The sequence below is a fragment of the Astatotilapia calliptera genome, chromosome 14, assembly GCF_964374335.1.
Source record: "Astatotilapia calliptera chromosome 14, fAstCal68.1, whole genome shotgun sequence".
In the NCBI taxonomy this organism is placed as follows: domain Eukaryota; kingdom Metazoa; phylum Chordata; class Actinopteri; order Cichliformes; family Cichlidae; genus Astatotilapia; species Astatotilapia calliptera.
Window position 1 is genome coordinate 22,031,428 of NC_137435.1, and position 18,605 is coordinate 22,050,032.

The window sequence follows — 18,605 nt, forward strand, 5'->3', positions numbered from 1 at the left end:
TTCTCTTCAATTTTCTCGCCCAAGTTTTACGGCCCTTTTCTCGCTCTTTCCCGTCCCTGCATCATCACCTCCCTCTCTCCTCCTCTGCCTCCATCCTTCTGTCTGTCTCTCGCTCGCTCGCTCTCCCTCTCTGACCCAGAGGGCCATGTTTCGCTGAAATCCAATCCTCTCTCTTTTTTAAACCTGCTGTTCCATTTCACTCCCATTTTGTCACACTGCAGTGCACACACAATACCCGCTCCTCCCTAATTTCAACTCTCCTCTCCGTCTCCTCACACACACACACAGATGTGATCACACTTTCATACACTGACATTAACAGACATTTGCGCAAAGGCATGAGAAAAATTGAAAAAGTGAGTGGGGGAGGGGGGAATCTTAATTAAGCCATCAATCAAGCTTGATGCTTATGATTGGATTCATACACAAGCGCCCATACACACCTTCCAAATCGCACGCCCACACTTGCAGCTCAGCGGCCATCCATCACAGCTTCACTGACTCCGTTCAACCTCAACTCAGAACCAATCACACAGAGGTTAGGGACTAACTTGTGCATGTGTGTGTATTTGCGTTACAGAAAGAGAACTGACACTGAAGTGCATCATGTCTGTAAAGCCCCTTTCAGCAGAGCTGTGGGAGAGGCAGAACACAGTGAACTGAGATCTGTACAGTTCACTGTCAAACAGTTCTGACTACTAATAGTATGTGACGGAGGGTCAGCGCCATTCTGAAACACCACGCACAAACACACACATCTCTTTTAGTACTTTAGCAATGTTATTCTATTGAAGGCAGGAAAGATGGTTTTTATTTTACCTTTATTTTGAATAAATACGTCCAAAAGTACAGCAGGGAATACAATGCCTATGCAAAAAACATTTTTTAATATGTAATAAACACAATTTTCTTGTGAGACTGGAAGTAGCAAGACTTACTGACAGTTTTAGTGTAGTAGTGTTTCTTGGGATCCAAATAATAATGCATGTATAGTTTATTAACAGTATCACCGCTGTTTGTCTTTTAGCTTTTTATTCAGTTTTAGTGTCGTAGCACAACCCGAGAAAGCATCAGTTATTCTTTGGTCCTGTTTTCCTTCACTCTGGTCCTTTCCCTTGTACTCTGTTATACAAATGATATGATATAAAGCAAATGTGTTTTAAAAGGTTTGGTCTATGAGCTAATGCGCGTCACTGAAAAATTACCCTGACATATCAGAGTGCTAACAATCCATCTGGTTTATTTGTTGCCCTGGTCAGATACTGAGCACAGAAAATCCTTTTTCTCTCTGTGACTCTCGCCACAACCAGATCCCGTCCTCTTACTGCTGTTTGAGAAAAAGAGCAGCTCCACACTGTATCCACTGGTTGGGGTTCGCTCCACAGGGCAGAGAGATGTGCGTGACCACCTTCACCCTCTCAGAGCTGGTATAGAGAGGCAGACAGATACTCTCCTCTGCTGCAGTGCAGGGAGCAACAGAGTTCTAGGATGAAGTAGAAATTTAGTGTATGAGCGTAAGTATGCACAAATACTGTATAGTCACAGAGTTTCATGCTAAATGATTAAAAATTGACATATCTCACAAACGTGATAACAAATAAATGACAACTTTCTGCCACTGCAATGTAACTGATTAGATAAAACATATAAAACTTCAGTCATTGGTCAGTGAAGACCTGGCAAACTTTGGTCACTAGGGAAAATGTGAATTCCTAGACCAGTTGGCGAGTGGTTGCTGGAACTTGCTGGCTGCCTCTAGGTTAAATCAGTCGCAAAGAGAGATCAAAGCAATCGCATTTCAGTGTAGCCTCTTTGCAACCAATCTCACAGCAACTACTCGCCAACCAGTCGAAAGGTCTCAAGACCAGCCTGTAGAGCCCAGTCAACCTCTTAAGTCTGACATCATTAGCCATTTCTTAGCCCAGCAAAGAAGGAGGATGAGGATTAACTTTTTTCCCCTCAATAAACGTTCATGTGCGGGTCCCCGATAGGCAGAGACAAATGCAATCACATGGTAAGAAGAAGACGCCAAAAACTGACCCAACTTCAGCAAGAGAAGACCTGAGACGATCCATCTACAACATGAGTTTAGACATTAATATGCTGCTGCATGGTTTGGATGACTCGCTATGAACAATTCTTAAACCTAAGCTTGACGTCCACACTGAAATTTTAGTCAGAGCGATTCTTTTCTGGAGCACTCATATATTTGGTGTCCGGCAAACCAAGAGTCTGTGGGCTGTAGTTACGTGGAAGGGTTTTAAAAACTGACCATAAAGACATGTTGCACATGAATAGTGCTAATAAAAAGCCAGAGAGGCCGACGATGACCACTAATTCTTTTTAGGGACTGACAGAAGATTTTTAAGACCAATACTAATATTCGGTCTTTTACAAATATGGCAAACAGACAAATGTTATTTATTTCATATGTTATTTATGAATTGTTACTAAAATAATTAACAATCCAAGTTAAAAATAAACATGTCTCAATGTCAACACTGAAGCTGTATAGCGCCCTCTGTTGGACAAACTATGCAACATCAACACTGAAAAATGTTCTAACGCAGTTGAAAGACGATCCTCTCGTCTCTTCATTACTTTTTAAATTAGTATTTATCAGCTGTTACATGTTAGCAAATATCAGCCATATCAGTCAGATATTTGGCTGGGCTCTACCTGTGTGACTGAAGCCTAAACAGCAAAAAACTCACATCTGCACAAATCCCCAGAGCGTCCTCCAGACTTTGTGTAATTTTGATAAAAATTCATATTTCCACCATAACGCAACATCCAAGGTCAAAGAACAAGTACTTCATTAACAGAGTAGTCAACTGACATGAGAGCACCTGGCAACTGTTTAAAAAATGATCTAGTCATTTGTGTCACTTTTCAAATAAAATTGCAAACAATTGCTGCCAAAACCCTAAAATGTAAACAAAAAGAATTCTGTTTTCTACAATTTATTAGCTTAAACTGTACATGTTTGGGTTTTGAAAGACGACGTTGCTGTGGGCTTTGGAAATCTTGAACAAAACATTTAAGATGATTACTGTCAGGTGCTGCACAGTGTGGTTCTCTCTTTTAAGAACACATGCATACCTGTGGAACCCAGGCCATGTAGCACGTAGGGACAGCTGACACGCTGGGAGAATCATGCTGGTTCTCACAAAGATGGACACCATCAAAACTGCAACCCTCCAACTGGAGACCTCCAATCTACAAAGAAAATGCAAATGATAAGATGAACAAGAGAAACAGACACGCGAAAATGGAACAACGGGAAAACAGCTACTCTGTGACTTAAACGCTGAACACTGGTGGGAGCCCTTCCCAGATTAACTAGCATGCTACATACTACATGAAAGTGAAGTCAGTCTAGTGACTCAGGGATTTTCCACAGTAGGACAGACAATAAAGGGAACTCTGGCGTCAAATCAGACACACACATACAAGTACTATATCACCATAATCTGGGAAAGAAAAACCCAGAGAGTGAGAGCAAGACACAAATCCAGAAAATGTTTTTACATATTGTGTGTGTGTGTGTGTGTTTGTGTGTGTGTGTGAGAGAGAGCTCATTGCTTCACAACAATTATATCCTTTCACTTTCTCTGTCAGACGTCTGAGTGTTTTCCCCTTCCCTCCCTGCAGCTGCAGCCTCTTTGTCAGCACCAACACCCTTTCCTTCTCTCTTTGTGTATTTTAACTAAGCGCATGTCAAACTGTGCCAATTTTTATTGGCATGAGAGAAATAGAAGTATTGCCTCAAAGTATTATATTAAAGACAGTCATATCACCCTTAAATCAGAGCATAAAATGAATAACTGATGACTGAGAGGAGTGCTGCACAGTTCTGTTTGGTCAGAAAGGACTAGAATTACACAATATATCCAAAACGCACCAGAGACCTGAGCTGGCTGCTGTCAGCAGCGGCCTTGTCCCTAATAAAGGCTTTATTCACACCAGGGGGATCTTTGCACATTTCCAAAAGTGCAGTTTGGGTTAGCTGAGTGATCCCCATGTCCCAAAATCAGGCATAATTCTGGGTAACGTACCCTTCTTAAAGAGTTGAGTTCTGGCACAATGGCTAATTCTTTGCTTTTCTTTTACCCCCAGTCTCTCCTTTTTCTTCAGTCTTGTAACTCCTGCCTCCTTACCTGCATCTGTATCTATTCTTGCTGTCTTCTCCTCCAATAATTATCACTCAGCCAGTGTACCTTGGTTATAGCAATTGTATTCTTCTGTAGATGGAGGTGAGGATCTGATGTTTGCATGCATGAGCAGTAGATGACTGGCTTTACCTTTACTTGCAGTTTTGCTTGTGCAATTGGACTCCTCCATGACGAAACAAACACCAAACTATCCATAGAACAGGACATGGTCCTTAAAAAAAGCAAAATGAATATATGTATTTTTAACATTGATATATACACTTATTCAATCCCCTATGAAGGTGTCCAGTGTGTGTGTGTGTGTGTGTGTGTGTGTGTGTGTGTGTGTGTGTGTGTGTGTGTGTGTGTGTGTGTGTGTGTGTGTGTGTGTGTGTTACCTGGCAGTTTCCTGTCTCAAAGCATTAAGAAAGGTATCAGGGTGAAATAGCTCAGATAGATCTAGGATGTCTGACAGGAGTGCCTGTCTATTTGCACGTTCCACCCAACTCTGTATGAAAAGAAAGACAGAGAAACAGAAACAGAGAGATGTGTAGACGCAAAGATTAATGACCCAAATACTTTGCAAATTACAAATAAAGACTCAAAGCTAACACATAATGCAGGCATAAAATCTGTTACACAAAGGCGTCACACAGTTTTATGTCACATGGAAATACGACACAGATTTGAATTCTAAAAAACGTGTTTACGTTACATGCTTGTGCTTCTCATAAAATAAAACATACAGTTAGATCCATGTGCTTTTGGGTTTTTTTTGTGTGTGTACCAGAGCTTATTCTAGTTTCAGTTAAATAATGACTATGGGCTTAAAGTGTAGCACAGCTTTAATTGGAGGGGTTGAACAAAAAACCAAACACAAACAAAAAGTGCATGAACCACAGTAGGTGTCTTTATAAACAGAGGCTCAGATGTAATTGGATACATAATTATAAAGCTGTTTTATGGCCAAGTGTGGGCTACATTTTTTCATAAATTAGGTAGGTCAGAGGTCCGGATATAAGCTGAAGAGTGGAAGCTGTTTGGGTTAATCCAAAATATGCTGTCAAAGGAGCACTCACTGCAGGAGGAACAGGCCGTCCTCAGGCTATATACACTAAACAAATCCAACAGAGAGGTAGCAGGGACTTTAGGAGTGGTCAGATCAAGAATTGAGTGCATTTGGGACACACCGGTGAGCACCGCAACATAAAAAGGTTTAGACATCCACTGAAGATAACAGTGCCAGATGACCACAGGGTCCTTTCCTATGAAAAAAACCCTTTAGAACATTCAGCCGAGTGGAAGGACAGTCTCCAGGAGGGGACATATCATTATCCAGGTCTACCATAAAGAGAAGCATATTCATTACAAGATGCAAACCAGTCACCAGCCTCAAAACAGAAAGAACATATTAGACTTTTCCATAAACACAGCGTAGGACTTTGTTCATTTAAAAACTGCATTTTATATTTGTTTGGGTCATCTTTCTCTAAAATTAAAGCTTGTTGTGATGATCTGAAACAGGTGAATGTGACAAATATGAAAAAAATAAAAAAAATGAAAGAAAACGAAGAAATCAGGAAGGGGGCAAATAGTTGCAATCCATCAGGTTTTGAGAAGTAAATTAGCGGAATATTCTGCAGAGTTAATCACCTGGTCTGAGTCGATCAACAACAACTGAATGGAGCAGCAGTAATGGCCAAAAACATACACACACACAGCAGGAAAACCATTATTTGGGGAGGGCCACGAGTGCCACACTTCAGGGGATCATTTAAAGAAAAGGATTTTTACAAAGTATTTATTAATATGTTGATTTGTCCAATTACATATTGAACCTCTAAAAACACCGAACTGTTCAGAAAAACATTTCCGCTAATATTTTCATTCAAACCTTTAAATAAAAGGTGAAAGGTTGAGATTCAAACTCATATTCATCATGTAACTGTAACTTGACCACATTTTGGTGAACAGCTAAAATAATAAATAATGTCACAGTCCAAAAACACATGGACCCAGCATGTATCTTTCAGTGGAATGGTTCCTAAATTGGACAGAGTAATTTTTGTCTCAGTTATTGTGTATTTGTAAAGTGAAGCCAAAGGGTTACAAAGGAGAGAATAAAATGCACAGCCTAATGTGGCTAATAGACCATTTAATGCCTCACCTTTTTATCACCGCATCAACAAGCTGATAAAACTGGAACACCAATTATGCACTAATGGGAACATAATACACATACAGACGCACGCCCACAAACCTCGCAAAGCCCAACGCCATTTTATGAGCGCGTGGACAGGGTTAGTGGTGTACATTTACTGAAGCACTATTCTGAGGTACAGTTTTAATGTACTTGATTAAGGTATTTCTATGTAATGCCATTTCTATTTCTATCCTTCTCTTTTAAGTAATGAGTATGTGTTTCAGCACTTTGTAAGAGAGTAATTAAATACAAAACAAGGTGCAGTGCTGCTTTTCCCAAAGTATATCTGTACAAGGTCTGCGCATGAGACCAAAAACCATGCAGAATATTTTCTACAGCAATTTCTTAACTGTATTTATAATCAAGTATTAAGATTTGCCACCCCAACTTTAAAAATAATCCTGGAAACACTCCCAGATTCTTGGGTTTTGTGCAAAAACAGTAAAATAAAATAAATGCTTAACCCAGACAAACAGTGATGTTAAACATAATTCTTTGTGTAACTCTGCACAGATGGACTTGGAGCTTTGTTAGCCCCGTCCAATATGTTGATGCAGTCTGCTATATTCAGCAACATCTGCTTTGATTAGATGTCGGCCATCTATTGTGTCACAACAAAAAGGGATAAAAAAAATTATTAAATTGTGTGGCAAGCAAAAATACTTTATTACTGGTAAATGTTGCAGAGCACAACTGATTTCACTGTGCTTTTAAACTTTATAAATACAAAAGATTATTTAAGCCCGATTGGCTTCAGCTCTAAGATTTAATGTCAACTGAAGAAAAATGCTGACAAATGGAGGCAGAATGAGCAAACATTTTATCTGTCCAATAGAGATCCAATCTCTTTTATTAATAGATTCACTTTTACCACAGAATCAGTCTGCACTGGCTTTAGAGATAAACTGAGATGAGCTTTATGTCAAGAAGAAATGTGCATAAATCCTAGCTTCACATACACACAAGTACACACTTGCAACCGGGCGCATGTGGGCACACATAATCAAAGCGAGGCATGCACCAAGAAAGATTTGGGTGCATTAATAATAAAGCGAACCGAGTTGTGCTGATGTTGCTCATGCTATTTGTGCGTATATACTGTATGTGTGCAAGCATTTGAGTGCTGTCAAGGTCGTCCTGTTCGTCTGGGTGCACTGCTGTGCTGTTGGCTTTTTATTCTTCAGCAGCTCCACACAGCTGCAGCTCTGGAAGAGTCCGCCTTTATTGCGCTGATTAGCTAATAGAATACAGACATGCTGCAAACAGAGATATCACTCAGTGCTGATGGGCAGAAACAGACAGTTAAGGACAGCGCAGCCTCTAGACAGACACATACTAAGACAGATGGAGTGTAGGTAGACAGGGAGGCTAGAAGACAGGGCAAAAAAAAGAGAAAAAACAAAAATCGAGTATCAGGCAGACATACACGCAAACAGATGGGTAGACAGGCAGGCCAGCAGACAGACAGAGGCAGGGAGGCTCGCCCACGCAGATAATGAAATGCATCCACACAGAAATAATTTCTGAACGTGAGGGTGTATGTGTGCATTCTAGTCTGCCAGAACATATTGAAGTACAGTCAGACACAGTTGAGCAGAGATAGAGAGGAATTTCCGCCAGAACCCTTATTTCCTGGCACCAACCTAAGGCTGACACTTCCCAGAACCTCCTGCTTTTATAGAATAATCCCCTTTTATTTATGTACCCCTATTGAAAACAACAAGAAATTTTCTGGCAGCGTTTTAATAAACACATTGCCTAGACCACCCTGTATGTCATAACGTAAAGTACCGCAAATTCAGCTTAAAGGCCTCTTGTTGTTTTGAGATCCGTTTATAAAAAGTGGAATTCCACTTCATATTTTATGATCTCTGAAATGCGAGGTTCTCTTTAAATCCTTTGGAATTAAAATTTTTAGAAAAGAAATCTGTTAATATTCATCACTGCTGAATGACAAAGCTCCGGGTAGGATAAATGCATGATGAATTTAAATGGATCCCTCAAAGGCTGATTAGAAAACTCTTATACTTCTTAAGTCTCCTTCCGTTGAGAGCAGCACTACAGAGGATTCTCAAGGCCATCTCAATTTTTAACTCAGGCCATCAGAAAATACCATGTGTTGTTGAGGACAAAGGTGCTCTTATAGTAGTGGGCTCTTGTGAATTTCAGCCCGTGAAGAAATAATTAAAACTAAATGATAACAACTGTTACACACTAAGGTGCAAAGCCTTTTTCTTTTGCTTCTATGGAGCCACAATTTCTTTTCATTTTTCAAAGTGATCTCAAGCAATAGTTCTTCACATTTTTTTGAAGGTCTTTCAGTGTTTTTCTTTGGGCATTGGCTGCTTTTACGCTCAGTTTCACTCCAGTCCTTGTGCCTGACCATTTTCAGGGAAATGTTACTTTTTGGTTGTCAAGCCACTTAAATACTGACCTATTATTCATTCATGTGTAGAAAATGACACCTAACATTAAGAGATAAACCTGTGCAAAGAACCAACACATTATTTACAAAAGTGAAAAAGACAACACATATATTTGCACGAACAAGGTGATTCCAAAAGAACAATTAGCCAAAAACGTGCCATATCTCGGAACGGTGTATAGAGTTTCGTTAAAAAGCCTGAGCGAACTGGGTAAGTAGAGTACAGGACTGTCACAGTCCTCTATTTCATCTGACCCTTCAGTTGAGCCATCTACTGAAGCCTCATCAGAATTGCTCTCTGTGGAAGGGTAGCTATCAAGGAGCCATTCTTGAGGAAGGGAAACAGGGAGAAAATGCTTAGGTATGCTAAATTACTGGACTGAAAATCAGTGCCAATAGGTCTTTTGGAGTAATGGATCCAAATTAGAAATTTGGACAACAGTGAGTGTATATAGCCATTTATAATACATGATTGAAGCTCTGACATGTGGCTGTATTTCAGCCAGTGGGGTTTGGGATCTTGCCAAAATTTTATGTAATTATCAACACTGCAAAGTACTATCAGATAATGAACCACCATGCAATACTATCTGGAAAGCGTCTGATTGGCAACAGTTTAAATTTTCAAGCATGATAATGATCCCAAACACACTGCCAGTGTAGTAAAAACATACCTGGAGAGTAGAAACACACAGTAGAACACTATCAGTGATGGACTGGCATTCCCAGAATACCGACTTGAACATTATTGAAGCAGTGTGGAATCATCTTTATAGAGAAGAGAACAAAAGGAAGCCAACATCCAAAGAAGAGCTTTGAATATCCTTCAAGAAGCCTGGAGACCTATTCCAGAAGACTACTTAAAGAAATTACAAGAAAGCCTGCCTAAAGGTGTTCAGGCTGTGTTACAGAATAAAGGTGGCCATAACAAATACTGAGCTTTGTGCCAACTCTTTTTTTTTTGCCTTATGTACTGATTTTCCATATATTTCGGCACCCATTTCCCATTGTAGCATTAAGCCTCAAAACATTTGCACTTTTCCATCCATCCATTCTCTTTCTTTTATCCTTTTCAGGGTTGTGGGGGTGCTGGAGGCTATTCCAGCTGTCTTAGGGCGAGAGGCAGGGTACATCTAGTACAGGTCGTCAGTCTGTCACAGGGTTAACATATAGACACACACAACTATTCGCACTCACATTCACACGGGGCAATTTAGGGTTTTCAATTATACTAACTCCATGTCTTTGGACTGTGGGAGGAAACCAGAGTATCTGGAGAGAACCCACGCACGAAGAATGCACTATATTTGTCATGTATTGCATAGCATGTTAATAGATGTTTGTCTGCTTTTTATAAATATTCTTTTTGTGACTGTGGTGAAAAGCAGGTTCCTAAAGAAAGACAGCAGATTATGTCTTTTTGCTATACCATCCATCACGTGTTACCTGTATGGCGAGGGCCCGTGTTACGACTGCTCTGAGGTACTGCATTGGCTCCTCTGGTCCCTCCCATTTATTCTGCCATGTTAAAGGACACTGAGACAAGAGGAAACAAGCACAGAGAATAAAGGTCAATGCAAGCAATAATAAAAGCAAAAATCACAAAAATGAGTATAAGCAAAAGAGTGATGTAAACCATGTTTTTTAAAAAACAAAACAAACAAAAACAAAACAGGGGTACTCTGCAGGTTTACTCTGCCACTATGTGAACCTGCCTCTATGTCCTTCTCCTAACCATGCTGGCAGCCAAGCCACAGTTAATCTGCAGGAGGACTGCAGCAACATCAGCCCCTGTCGAGTTGCCTTGACACGATTCAAAATACAAATTTAACAATATGTGTAAGTCACTGAAGGGCACGCTGCGCCCAGCTACATCCTCACTGTGGTCCAGCTAAAATGCAATCTATATTTAAGTTTCTGTGATGTCACTGGTGACATCCTCAATTTCTGTCATGACATGCAAAAACAGTTACAGCTGGGTGATACTGAGATAAATCTCAGGCACTATTTTATATATTGTAAAAATACTGAATATATTTGTGACTTGTTACAATGCTAACTTAAACTTTACAAGTGAAAAATACTCTTGTGTTCATAAACAGTACTGTCTGTCTGTCTCCTGATGTAAGTAACTGTTGCAGATCCACAGACAGTCTTGTCTGTGCAGCAATATCTGTAATGTCTTAATTTGGAAGTCACAGACAAATGTAAAATGTTTGCAGGGTTGGGAAAGGAAAGCTTTCTCAAGAGAAGAATGTTAACTCCTGAACACGTTAGGCCGTGTATGTTACCGTTAAACAGAGATCAAAGATTTGACTCACACACACATGCACAAACATGCACAGCAGGAGGCTGAGAATTGAGAATTTGGTGGTATTTAGGCATGAAAGCCATAATGGAAATAAAAGAGACTTTGCATGTCTCTCAGCTGCAAGTCAACCATTCACTCACTCACTCTCCTGCTGCGGGGATGGGTGTGTGTATGTATGTGTGTGTGTTGCACTGAAGTGTCTTAGGAGGAAAAACGTGCTGGTTTAAGTTAAGTCACTGCCATTTGTGGGGTACAAATAAGTGTAAAATGCTGTTTTAATTATTATTTTTTAACAAGATAAGGGTGGCAGAAAACAGAGACACAAACCAAATGTATACAGGAGTGCAATCAATATACACCGATCAGACATAACATCATAACCACCTACCTAATATTGTATTGGCACCCCTTTTACTCAATTGAATCCTGGATGCTCAATTGATTGAAATCTGGGGAATTCAGAGGCCAAGTCTGCACCTCATACTTGTTGTTGTTGTGCTCTTCAAACCATTCCTGATCCATTTTTGCTTTGTGGCATGCCACATTATCCTGCTGAAAGAGGCCACAGCCATCAGGGATTACCTGATATGTTAATGAAAGTGTGTACAAGGTCTGCAACAATGCTTAGGTAGGTGGCAGGAGCCAAGATTTCCTACCAGAACATTGCCCAAAGCAGCAAACTGCCTCTGCTGGCTTTCCTTTTTTCTGCATCCTGGTGCCTCCTCCCCAAGCGAGCAGTGAACACACACCCGGGTCATGCACATGATATGCATCAGACCAGGCCAACTTCTTCCGTTTCTCCATGGTCTAGTTCTGATACTTATGTGCCATTGCTGGGGCTTTCAGCAGTGGATATGGGTCAGCATAAGCACCCCGACTGATATATCCCGCCCACTAACAGGTGCCATAATGAAGAGAAAATCTGTCTTAATCACGTCAGCTGTAAGTGGTCTTAATGTCATGCCTGATCGATGTACAGTGGGGTAAAAAAGTATTTAGTCAGCCACCGATTGTGCAAGTTCCCCCACTTAAAATGATGACAGAGGTCAGTAATTTGCACCAGAGGTACACTTCAACTGTGAGAGACAGAATGTGAAAAAAAAATCCATGAATCCACATGGTAGGATTTGTAAAGAATTTATTCGTAAATTAGGGTGGAAAATAAGTATTTGGTCACCTCAAACAAGGAAAATCTCTGGCTCTCACAGACCTGTAACGTCTTCTGTAAGAAGCTTTTCTGTCCCCCACTCGTTACCTGTATGAATGGCACCTGTTTGAACTCATCATCTGTATAAAAGACACCTGTCCACAGCCTCAAACAGTCAGACTCCAAACTCCGCCATGGCCAAGACCAAAGAGCTTTCGAAGGACACCAGGAAAAGTATTGTAGACCTGCACCAGACTGGGAAGAGTGAATCTACAATAGGCAAGCAGCTTGGTGTGAAAAAAATCAACTGTGGGAGCAATCATCAGAAAATGGAAGACATACAAGACCACTGATAATCTCCCTCGATCTGGGCCTCCACACAAGATCTCATCCCGTGGGGTCAAAATGATCATGAGAACGGTGAGCAAAGATCCCAGAACCACACGGGGGGACCTGGTGAATGACCTGCAGAGAGCTGGGACCAAAGTAACAAAGGTCACCATCAGTAACACACTACAACGGCAGGGAATCAAATCCCGCAGTGCCAGACGTGTTCCGCTGCTGAAGCCAGTGCATGTCCAGGCCCGTCTGAAGTTTGCCAGAGAGCACATGGATGATACAGCAGAGGATTGGGAGAATGTCATGTGGTCAGATGAAACCAAAGTAGAACTTTTTGGTATAAACTCAACTCGTCGTGTTTGGAGGAAGAAGAATACTGAGTTGCATCCCAAGAACACCATACCTACTGTGAAGCATGGGGGTGGAAACATCATGCTATGGGGCTGTTTTTCTGCCAAGGGGACAGGACGACTGATCCGTGTTAAGGACAGAATGAATGGGGCCATGTATCGTGAGATTTTGAGCCAAAACCTCCTTCCATCAGTGAGAACTTTGAAGATGAAACGAGGCTGGGTCTTCCAACATGACAATGATCCAAAACACACCGCCCGGGCAACAAAGGAGTGGCTCCGTAAGAAGCATTTGAAAGTCCTGGAGTGGCCTAGCCAGTCTCCAGACCTCAACCCCATAGAAAATCTGTGGCGGGAGTTGAAAGTCCGTGTTGCTCGGCGACAGCCCCAAAACATCACTGCTCTCGAGAAGATCTGCATGGAGGAATGGGCCAAAATACCAGCTACTGTGTGTGCAAACCTGGTAAAGACCTATAGTAAACGTTTGACCTCTGTTATTGCCAACAAAGGTTATGTTACAAAGTATTGAGTTGTATTTTTGTTATTGACCAAATACTTATTTTCCACCCTGATTTACAAATAAATTCTTTACAAATCCTACCATGTGGATTCATGGATATTTTTTTCACATTCTGTCTCTCACAGTTGAAGTGTACCTCTGGTGCAAATTACTGACCTCTGTCATCATTTTAAGTGGGGGAACTTGCACAATCGGTGGCTGACTAAATACTTTTTTGCCCCACTGTATGTGTTGATAATATGTTGAATAACTACTTTTTGGTTACAAACCCAAGCTACTATGATGATTATTAGTATTGGCCTGCGAATTACTACAAGTGGTACTGAAAATCTAACTGATACCAGAGATTACTTCACCTTTAATCAAAAAGCCATTTCCTCATCGGTCACCATGTCCTGATAATCATGCTCTTTCTACCAAATGAAGGTAGGGGTAACACTTTTTCTGTCTTGCAGCACTGCTTATGACTCTCATACAACCCAAGCCCCCCATCAGAAAGTAGGTAGTTTGGGTTCTTTCCAATCATGTAATTATTTTTTTACTGCACAGCTGAGAGAAAGGGCAGCAGAGCTGATCCCCTCAGAACTGTGTCTGCTACACTTTTACATTATCACAACCATAAATGGAGCATTTTTCAAATGCATAAATCGCATCATCAGCTCATTCTAACCTTCTCTGATTTAAATGGGGTTAATTAGTAACAGTCGGTTATAATAGAAGCCCAAATGCAAAATGGCATTAATCCATGTGATCTGCTCATTGTATGCAACAGTATTTCCTGTAAAGACTCCAATCTAATTCATATTCTGTTTTGTTATAAAAGACACTAAATGCTCACTTAACTGTGTATCTGTTGTATGTAATTAGGATTTTTTCCAGTAATATTTAAAAAATTTAATGTGTAATACAAATTCAAGGCCTTACCTTAAGAAGCACCCGCTTTTATTTTACCAGTGCTATATCTGATCTCATATTTTAATTTTCTGCTTGTGTAAAAATGCTTCTGTTTGGTTCAATTTTCAGTGACATTTGTAGTAGTAGTAGTGCCCAGTCGCAACATAAGAACTTTAACAAAAAGAAAAGAAAAACAAACAAACAACCCCCCCCAAAACAGTGATTTTCTCAGCACCAAACCTGGCCACAGTGAGACAGAAAAACTCCTCAGTCAGGCACATGGAGGACAGCCAACTGCCTTGAACTTTTGGTGTGAGGGAAGAATATCATTGTCTGTTTAGTTTGCCCCCCTGGAAACCTTGGCTTTATATAGTCATAAATAACTGAAGCTGTACATACGTAATTACTTACTGCTTGGACAGTGATAAAGTTTCTTTAAAATACTGAGGTTTAAAATAATGTTAGAACCAAATATTATAGTCACGTACTGTAGCATTGCAGGGAGAATCGCATTTAGGCCAATTCACTCAGGGGCTTCTTGTCAGTGATGTAAAAATACTGCCAGCTAGGGTCACAGAAGTCATCAGGTGTTTGTTAAAAAATTTAGCTGCCAGTAAATTCGATGTATGCCGAGAAACATAACAGCTGCTGCTGCTTTTTCTATGGTTCAACAACCTTTTTATACTCTAGGCAATATCTTTTTTGGCAAAACTCTGATTTAATTGTCAAGCAATGCTCCCTCTCTGGGAGAAGCTTCACATCAGAGAGCTTCAAACAATATTGTGGGTCAAATTTAATGATCTTTTTTTAATATAAAAAAAGAAAAAAGCTATGATAAAAAGTTATGACACTGAAAAAATTCTCCTGATCTATACAGCTAACAAAATGCATTTCTGTCTTTAACAAAAAGGTAAAACACAGTATCTTGATTATGCATATTACAGAAATTAAATCTTTAGACAGGCCATAAAGGAAAAGGCTCAGAATAGGCTGAACAGAACTCTTATAAAACTTGTGTAAAAACTGTGATTGCATCTGTTTCATATACAGCACTGAGGAGTTACATAGGTCAGTTAAAATGGACGACAAGGTATGATCTTTTAGGAAAACAATGTAAATAATGTTAAAGGTTAAACACTTAAAAGTGGAAATCAGACTTTAAAAAAAAAGTTTTTATTTAGACCATAGTGTGCTAAAAGCTGATGGACAGTGTTTTGGGGTTTTTTGTGATACCGAATTATAATTGAGATATAAATTAGATGTATATTAGAGATATAATTATAAATTATAAAACAAATGGCTTTGTTTTATTTTATACATTTGTACAGTTCCCATTGATAACTGACTTAATTGTAATTACATATATTTTTAAACCACTAACATATTTTATTATTTTGAAATTCGGAATAGATTTTAAATATCAGAACATGATAAAAAGTCCAGTCTTTAGTAGGTCTTATAAGGTACACATAACCTGAGATGAACTACAAAGCATTACACATTACACAGTGACATTTATTAAAACAAACAAACTACCCAAAATGTAGAAGACGTGTGGAAAACGAAGTAGACCCTTCTTGTTTCAATAGCAATTAAGAGGGTCAGTACCAGCAAGGTGGTAATAAACCAATGCATAGTGGTCATCAGCAAGTACGAACACTAGGGATGGGTACCGGTGTCCGGTGCCATGATGGCACCAGTTCTGACATAAACGGTAGTAACCAGACCGAAAAGCAGCGCACATTTCGGTGCTTTATTTCGGTGCTTTTTTTTCCTGAGCTGTGATACACTTCTAGCCAATCATTTTACGTTTCCGAGGATAGTAGGCGGGCCCAGGTACGTACGTTCTTTTAGAGCAGAGCTACAGATTAAAAATGTCCAAGGCGAAGCGGTCAAAAGTCTGGCTGTACTTCACAGCAAAATATGCAAACTCAGCAGCCTGCAACAAGTGCTTTAAGCTGATACTGTGATACTGTCAAAGGAGGTAACACCTCAAATCCGATGAAACACCTGGCGACGCATAGCGTTTTTTTTAAAAGCCCAGAAATGCACCGTATTTGATAGCTTGCTGCGAGACCTCACACCGAGCACATCTACTGCGGGTGGGTTGCCTGTTATGCAACATCCCCCAAAAACACGAAGAGGAGAGTCCTGGCCCCTAGCCCTGCCAGTGTAGCAGAAATGATGACGGATGATGGTGGCAGCAGCCGTTCTTCTCTGCGTGAGTAGCTAATTTACGTTGAGTAGGCTAACCACGTTATTACATTAATGCATGTAAGGTGAACTAGCAAACATCATCATAGCTACATGCGGCTGTCTTCTTGTTTGATGGCAGATACTCCCTTCACCCTGGCCAAAAAGGCTAAAATGACCAAAGAAAAAGTGGAAAACAGTTAAACATGAGAGGTTTTGAACAAAGTTTGTGTTTTTTCCATTGTTTAAGCACTGCTTCCAGAGTGATACTGTATATGCCCCATAGCTGCAGAAAAGGCTAACATTGTTATCTTTTTACAAAAAACAGCTGAACATGAGAGGTTTTTGGACCAATTTTGTGTTCTCCATTCTTTAAGCACCGGTTTGAGCACTGTTTGAGCACCGGCACCGTTTCAAAAGTACCGGTTTGGCACCGGTATCGGATAAAACCTAAACGATACCCATCCCTAACGAACACCTCTATAAAAGCAAAGGTTGTGGCAGTTTGCTGGTCTGGAGCATGTTAAAAGAAGCTTTTGTTGTTGCCCATCAATCTAGGAAGAGTTATAAGGCAATTCAAAAGATTTTAAAGTCTATTTATTGATAAAGATTATTCACAAGTGGAAAACATTCAAAATTGCTGCCAATCTTCCCATCAGTGAACATCTCAGCAACTTCCCACAAAAATCACACCGTGCAATGCTCAGAGAAACTGCAAAAGGGTTGGATCATAGATTCTATAGGTTTCAGAATATTATCTGTTGTTCTTTGAATAAATGAGACCAAAGTCGAGATGTTTGGCCATAATTTTGTTTGGAGAAAATCATACACAGTATATCGGCACAAACACTAACTGTCAAGAATGGTGACAGAAGGGCGATAATTTTGGCTTGTTCTGAAGCCACAGGACCTGTGCATATTGAAGTCATTGAGTTGACAGTCAAATCCTTTGTATTGTTGTATTGCTGTTGTTTATCTGAAGTTGCATTTTCCTAATTTGCCTGGTAAGAACCACATGATTTTTTATTATGTCCTGATAATATAAAAACCTTAGAATAGACAGAGGGTGCACTTTACTTTTACCATAACTGCATATTAAAAGAAAAAGCTAGCAAGATAGAGAAAATGTAAGGAAATCAAAGATTGGAAAATGTGACAGATAAAGACTGGAGCTGGTCGAGAGGGCAACGGAGATACGACTAAAAAAACCTGCTGATTAATACAAAAAGAGAGAGAAGGCAAGCAGCGAAACAGGAATTATGCCCAAGGCTTCTCTCTGGAGATTACACACAGAAGGAGTGAAAGGTTGGATGTGTCTCTTCTTTTCTACCTCATAATATCCCCTTTGTCCCCAACTCAGCCTGAGGACATACAAGGATACATATTGTGTTTGCTACATGTCTACATGTCAGCTCTGTATACTGTGTATGGGCCTGTCCCTGTGGCCTTCATTTCACCACAGAATAAAAAGAATTGCAGTCCCCCTCTAAAACAATATGGTAAAAAGAAAGCTTTACTTTACATTGTCACTGTCACTGAAGACAGAGCTAACTGTGTATTTTATGGTAAGAGTTAGAAACCTTCAGCAGCATTGTAGAAAGATTTAAGATAAATGTGAGTTAAAAGATGCATTGCATACAGCATTTGGGACTCTGTGTGCATTTGTAATACTATCAGGGTAAGGCCTTCCATTTTATTTTCAATTGTATTCCACATTTATTGCACTAAGCCCCATTTAATAAATCATCATGAGAAACATTAAAAAAACTCTAGATAACACATGTACTCAAAAGCATAAAATAGCACATAGAGTGTTAGGGTTGAGTTTCTCTGTCTTTTGCCTGTCTTACCTCTTGATTTAGTAGGGCAGTGGCCAGTTTCTGGACTTCTGGAGTTAACAGTTGAGTCCCTCGGATGACCTTGCTCAGTGCGGCCAGAGACTGGTGTATACTCTGTGATGACACTTACAGTTTACATACAGTACATACTGTGCAAAAAAATACAATCATTAAAGTCATCAAACTCATTAAAGATATATGCTGTACACTCAAGCCCCAAAATACCATGAC

The 18,605-nt window shown here is 40.0% G+C and overlaps 1 protein-coding gene across 4 annotated transcripts in view; it reads right to left on the minus strand.

The window, feature by feature from the left end:
• Positions 1-804: 804 nt before the first annotated feature.
• dync2h1 (dynein cytoplasmic 2 heavy chain 1) overlaps positions 805-18,605 on the minus strand; it is a 126,423-nt gene continuing 108,622 nt past the window's right edge. For all 4 annotated transcript variants that reach the window (XM_080289270.1, XM_080289271.1, XM_080289272.1 and 1 more), the window contains 6 exons: positions 18,387-18,488; positions 10,229-10,318; positions 4,553-4,662; positions 4,305-4,386; positions 3,103-3,219; positions 805-1,483 (listed from right to left, as the gene is read on the minus strand). In XM_080289270.1, the coding sequence (XP_080145396.1) occupies positions 1,322-1,483; positions 3,103-3,219; positions 4,305-4,386; positions 4,553-4,662; positions 10,229-10,318; positions 18,387-18,488 (663 nt within the window). In that variant the 3' untranslated portion in view covers positions 805-1,321. The remainder of the gene's footprint in view (positions 1,484-3,102; positions 3,220-4,304; positions 4,387-4,552; positions 4,663-10,228; positions 10,319-18,386; positions 18,489-18,605) is intronic.